This window comes from Nematolebias whitei, chromosome 22 (assembly GCF_014905685.2).
Source record: "Nematolebias whitei isolate Nwh7 chromosome 22, NemWhi1, whole genome shotgun sequence".
NCBI classification, from domain to species: Eukaryota; Metazoa; Chordata; class Actinopteri; order Cyprinodontiformes; family Rivulidae; genus Nematolebias; species Nematolebias whitei.
The window spans coordinates 1,961,533-1,967,932 of record NC_056519.1 but is presented as its reverse complement, the minus strand read 5'-3'; the positions used below and the strand labels follow the sequence as shown (position 1 = coordinate 1,967,932).

Below are 6,400 nucleotides of genomic sequence, written 5' to 3'. Positions count from 1 at the left end.
CGGCTGCAGCTCGATTCCTTCGGCTGCAGCTCGATTCCTTCGGCTGCTGCTCAATTCCTTCGGCTGCTGCTCGATTCTTTCAGCTACAGCTTGTTTCCTTCGGCTGCTGCTCGTTTCCTTCGGCTCTTGTTCAAACAAAACACATTTATGTGCCCTTCAGCTCGGCGTCCGGCTCTCTACGTTTCTTCCACAGCCCTTTTTCTTCTGCTGAGTCTAAACCTCAAACATGAGCGGCCATTTTGTTCTGGGTGAGGGAGGGGCCGGTGAGCACTTGGTGTTCCTCAAGGTCCGAACAGGAAGGAAGATTTCAGGTTGAAGAGCGAGAACACAATGTTTTTCTTGGTCTCTGTCAGTGTGTGTGTGTGTGTGTGTGTGTGTGTGTGTGTGTGTGTGGGGGGGGGGGGTCACTCTGGAGTCCAGCCAATGAACAATCTAAACAAATTAGCAGTAACAGCATCCTGGAGGGAAACTGGTGGACACGAAGCCACACAAACCCATCAAAACTCTCCTCTGCTTTAGTTCCAACAAAATGTCCGTCCTCAACCGTGATTTAAAATGTTTATGCTGATGGTGTCGAGGTTTGTTCAGTAATCCAGTGAAAATAAGTACAAGTACTATGTGTTGTCGTCACTGTTCCCATAGAATGATACATTAGTTCTCTGCATTTAACCCATCACACCTGAGATACACCCAGGTGGAGCAGTGGGCGGCTACTGAGCGCCCGGGGAGCAGTTAGGGATTGGGTGTCTTGCTCAGAGACACCACGACGTTGGAATGGCTGGGAGTCGAACCGCGACTTTCTGGTCTCAAGTTGATCTCGACCCCCTGCCCTGTCAATCAAGTGACACATTTCATAGTGAGGATGGATGACAGGCTGACGTCAGCTGTTTTAACGCCATGCGGTCTACAGATACTGGGAGGACAATAAGTATTTGAACACGCTGCGACTTTGAAGGTTCTCCCACTTAGAAATCATGGAGGGTCTGAAGTTTTCATCTTAGCTGCACGTCCACTGTGAGAGACATCATCTAAATAAAAAATCTGGAAATCACAATGTATGATTTTTAAATAATTTATTTGTGTGTTACTGCTGTAAATCAGTATTTGAACACCTGTGAACATCACTGTTAATATTTGGACCAGTAGTCTTTGTTTCCTGTAGTTCTTCACCAGGTTCACTGCAGCAGATTCTGGTCCATTCCTCCACAGATCTTCTCTAGATCATCTAGGTTTCTGGGCTGTCACTGAGAAACACGGAGTATGAGCTCCCTCCAAAGATTTTCTACAGGGTTTAGGTCTGGAGACTGGCTAGGCCACTCCAGAACCTTGATATGTTCTTACGGAGCCACTCCTTGGTTCTCCTGGCTGTGAGCTTCAGGTCATTGTCTTGTTGGAAGAACCAGCCATGACCATCTTCAATGTTCTGAGGGAAGGAGGTTGTTCCACAACATCTCACAACACATGACCCGGGTCATCCTCTCCTTAATACAGTGCAGTCGTCCTGTCCCATGTGCAGAAAAACACCCCAAAGCATGATGCTTCCACCCCCATGCTTCACAGCAGGGATGGTGTTTTTGGGATGGTACTCATCATTCTTCGTCCTCCAAACACGTCGAGTGGAATTAAGACCAAAAAGTTCTATTTTGGTCTCATCGGACCCCAGAACTTTCTCCCATGACTCCTCTGGGTCATCCAAATGGTCATGGACAAACTTCAGACGGGCCTGGACGTGCGCTGGTTTAAACAGGGGAACCTTCTGTGCCATGCATGATTTAAACTATGACTCTTAGTGTATTACCCACAGTAACCATGGAAACAGTGGTGCCAGCTCTCTTCAGGTCATGGACCAGCTCCTCCCGTGTAGTTCTGGGCTGATTCCTCACCTTTCTTAGGATCATTGATTCTCCACGAGGTGAGATCTTGCATGGAGCCCCAGTCCGAGGGAGATGGACAGTCGTGTTTAGCTTCTTCCATTTTTTAATAATGAACAATAAGTGGAGTGGAGGTGGACTTTTTAGAGGAGGACTAACAGGTCTTTGAGGACCAGAACTGTTGCTGATTGACAGGTGTTCAAATCCTTACTTTCCTCTCTGTGCTGCAGTTGTGATGGACGTATTGGGCTCCTCTGGTCTAAACCCTCGCTCTGTTCCTCTGTGTAACTTCTTCCTGCACAAAAACATTAAGGTTTACTTTCATTCCCTGTTCAGTTCCAGCCCAGAAAAACACTCATCTCCAAAACTAAACACATTCATTATTCAGGTCCCGCAGTGACGGGGACATGGAGGCATCGCTTGTTTTATGGAGCTCACTGTGAGAAAACTTTTTCTTTCCGTCCATTTTGAGTCTGCTGCGTTTGACGGACGATCATATTCGGATTGGGCAGATTCAAGTTCTGTGGCTAAAAGTTTTAAACCAGTCATGGTTGGTAAAGATGCTAAATTATTTCTTTGTGTCTAATAAATATTAACTAATTAACAAAGATTTATTGAAGATGCTCTATTTACAAAGGTTCTACAAATCAAGGAACTAAAAAACTTAACCTGAAAATGAAGCAATAAATGACAACATAACTGTTCGTTCAAGTGTTAACGAAGAAGGTCTCATGTTTACAGTGGACATGAAGTTACACGACTCAACATCAACAAGTTTTCTTCCTTTAGATCTCGTTAGACGTTAAAAATCCTGAGCTTGAACCGTTTCAGGCATGAACACAAAAACTTTCATCATAAGTCGTGGAACCATGTTTTTCTAAGGTCATTTAGTCATAAAATCTGCTGGAACTGTTTTTTCTGAACTTCAGGAAATAGTGAGACAAAAAACCAAACATTACAGACAACAATAAAACAGGAAGGAAATAGGCTTTTTGCCTTTAGTCTTTGCACTTCTAACACATATCTTGGCCCTCTGCCATTCTTCCTGTCAAGACGAGGCTCTAATGTGTCCCTGGTGTTGGACATGTCGGCCCTCGGCTCGGTGGAACCCCTTAATGATGGCGTGGTAACCCCCAGAGAAGCGGCGGCCCGGGAGTACCTGCTGTCGGCCCGGCGACCGCTGACACCTCAGCAACTCCGCGACGTTGTCAACAACACGCACAAGCTGCACGCAGAGTTCGCGGTGAGTCAAGTTCTTTATCAATCTGACCAAAAAAAAAAAAGACTGGTGTCCCGCACGGCTCCTTATTGGTATCACTCATGTTCTTTAAATTTTATACGTGACTGCATCAAAGACATTCTTCTAAAATTGTGTTGTTGTTCTTGCCAATGCTTCAAATTTAACACAAACAGGACAAGCGCTCAACATTAACAACCCCAATTCAGAAACAATGCGTCGTGTTAAACGTTAATAAAAACAAAATTTATCGGTTTGCCATTCTCATAAATTCAGATTTCATTCACAATAGAATAACAAACATCAAATGTTTAAACTAAGAAACTGGGAAGTTTTTAGGATTATGTAACTAACGAAGACAATCTAAGAAAGATGAACAGGTCGGTCGACTGGGGATAAAAGTCGACTCTTACAGAGGCTGAGTCTCTGAGACGTAAAGATGGGCAGAGGTTCAGCAGTCTTGAAAGCTGTATTTAAAAACATCAGAACATTTTCAGAATAAAGTTCCTGAAAAAATACTTGAATCTCCATCACCTCCAGTTCATAATCTGATCCACAGATTAGCAGAATCTGAAGAAATATGAGCTCAGAGGACGAGGCCCTCAGGGGTCACTGCATTAAAACCAGGTCCAGTTCTGTTCAAGGTTCTTTTTGTCAGTTGCATCACATGTGGTACACGAGGTGGAACGAAACTGTGGGGATTTTTGACCGTTCTTCCAGAAGTGCATTAGTGAGGTCACATACTGATGTTGGACGAGAAGGCCTGACTCAGTCTCTGCTCTAATTCATCCCAAAGGTGTTCTGTCGGGTTGAGGTCAGGACTCTGTGCATCCACACCAGACTCTGCATCCGTGTCTTTATGGACCTTGCTTTGTGCACTGGTGCACAGTCATGTTGGAAGAGGAAGGCCAGCTCCAAACTGTTCCCACAAAGTTGGGAACATGGAACTGTCCAAAATGTCTTGGTTTGCTGAAGCAGTCAGCGTTCCTTTCACTGGAACTCAAGGGTCAAGCCCAGCTCCTGAAAAACAACCCCACACCGTAACCCCCCCTCCACCAAACTTTACACTTGGCACAATGCAGTCAGACACGTACCGTTCTCCTGGCAACCTCCAAACCCAGACTCATCCATCAGAGTGCCAGATGGAGAAGCGCGATTCGACACTCCAGAGAACGCTCCTCCACTGCTCTGTCCAGTGGCAGCGTGCTCTACACTCCTGCATCCGACGCGTTGCACTTGGTGATGTACGGCTTGGATGCAGCTGCTCCACCATGGAAACCCATTCCATGAAGCTCTCTGCGCACGGTTCTTGAGCTCATCTGAAGGCCACATGAAGTTTGGAGCTCTGTAGTGATTGACTCTGCAGAAAGTCGGCGACCTCTTCGCTCTATGCGCTTCAGCATCCGCTGACCCCGCTCCATCAGTTTACGTGGTCTACCACTTCGTGGCTGAGTCGCTGTCATTCCCAAACACTTCCATCTTCTTCTAGCACAGCTGACTGTGGAATATTTAGGAGCGAGGAAATATCACCACTGGCTTTGTTGCAGAGGTGGCGTCCTATCAGTTCACTGAGCTCCCGAGAGCGACCCATTCTTTCACCAATGTTTGTCAAACCAGTCTCACGCCCAGCTGCTTCATTTTATCCACCTGTGGCCATGGAAGTGGCTGGAACACCTGATTCTGATCGTTTGGATGAGTGAGCAAGTACTTTTGGCAAAGTAGTGTATGAACAATCAAAGTAGCATTTCAGTGATTTTATTATTTTTCAGAATTTCTTTATTAAAAATCTTCAAAACAAAGTTTATAAATAAGTTTTATAGTCTGATTTTGTATTTGGTCTATTTGAAGCCGTCATGAACTAAATGTTTAGTTCATCTGACGATGTGAGGAAACGTGCGTTCTTCTTTAAAGAGCAGAGTGACATCATCTCACTGCTCTTTACTCTTGAATCAGAACTCAGGATAACTAAATGGAGTGCGTATATTTTACTAAACTGTGCAGTACTTTTCAGAACAACCTTTTTAGAAGCTCTTCTTTCTGCTAACACTCGTTTCTCCTTCATCAGGAAATACCGATGAACTTTATCGACCCCAAGGAGCTGGACATTCCCAACTACAGCATCAAGAACCGATACAGAACCATTCTGCCCAGTGAGTACCTGTTGCTAAGAAGCAGCAACACTTCCAAAACAGCCGGCGTCTCTCACTTCCTGTTGAACCAGGAAGTTGTTTCAATATGTTGGAGGGATGAAGCGTCTAAGGCCAACAACCTCACGGAGCACAGGGTGTCCTCGCAGGCTGATTCAAGCCTTATGTAACGCTCGCTGATCGTTTTCAGGCTCTGCTCTTGTTTTTCTGGACGAAGGGGCGGGGTTATCAGTACACAATTGTTCCTTCCTTCCGGCCAATCAAGAGCGAGGAATGCTGCTGTCAATCAAACTCCTTCCTGTGTTCCAGTTTCTGTGTTTTCTTTCTGAAGGGTTCATTGTGCTCTGCAGGGCTTGGGTCTGTTTAAAAAGTCTAAAACGTGGTCCAAACAAGGGTCCTGGCCTTAGTACAGCTACTGCACGTGCCGGAGACACAGCTGGACCCAGTAATGGCTGATGGATCTGTCTGAATTAAAAAAGATTATCAGCTGAGTGATATGACACCGTGTCCTACACAGCACGTTACTGTTCACGTGTCAGATCAGCACGTCCGTTTACACTGACCATTTATTAACACATAAAAATACTGTTCCCTTTTCTTCCTTTCACCACTCGACTTTCAGACACTTAAAAACTGAAACGATGAAGACAGACTTGTTGTGGGACTTCCTGTCAGCATGAATGTTGTGAGTGAAAACAACAACTTTATTCTAACCGACACATTTAACGGCCTTAAACAAAGGCGGAGGTTTTCAGTTCTGTTTATTGCATTTATGATAGAATGCAATAAGATAAACAAATTTAAAACATGACAGATCATTGTAAACTTTAGTTTATTCACATAATGACTAACCGCTGGATGTCCGGCCCCCGAGCTGCTGGCTTTCAGAAACTGTGGCCCCCTGAGCAGTTTTGTTCAATAGCCCTGCGCTAAACTAAGAATGACGCTAAACACCAACAGTGCAAAAACAGTACGCCGAACAACAGCAGCACGAACATGAGTCTGTGAGTAGATGAGTACGAATGAACACAGCAACATGAAATAATCAGCAGCACGAACATGAGTCTGTGAGTAGAGGAGTACGAATGAACACAGCAACATGAAATAATCAGCAGCACGAACATGAGTCTGTGAGTAGATGAGTA

At 45.0% G+C, this 6,400-nt stretch overlaps 1 protein-coding gene across 1 annotated transcript in view; it reads left to right on the top strand.

Moving 5' to 3' along the window:
• The window catches only part of ptprr (protein tyrosine phosphatase receptor type R), a 38,188-nt gene that overhangs the window by 16,355 nt on the left and 15,433 nt on the right, over positions 1–6,400 (top strand). The window contains exons 9-10 of the mRNA XM_037695740.1: positions 2,925–3,114; positions 5,174–5,258. Of these exons, the coding sequence (XP_037551668.1) occupies positions 2,925–3,114; positions 5,174–5,258 (275 nt within the window). The remainder of the gene's footprint in view (positions 1–2,924; positions 3,115–5,173; positions 5,259–6,400) is intronic.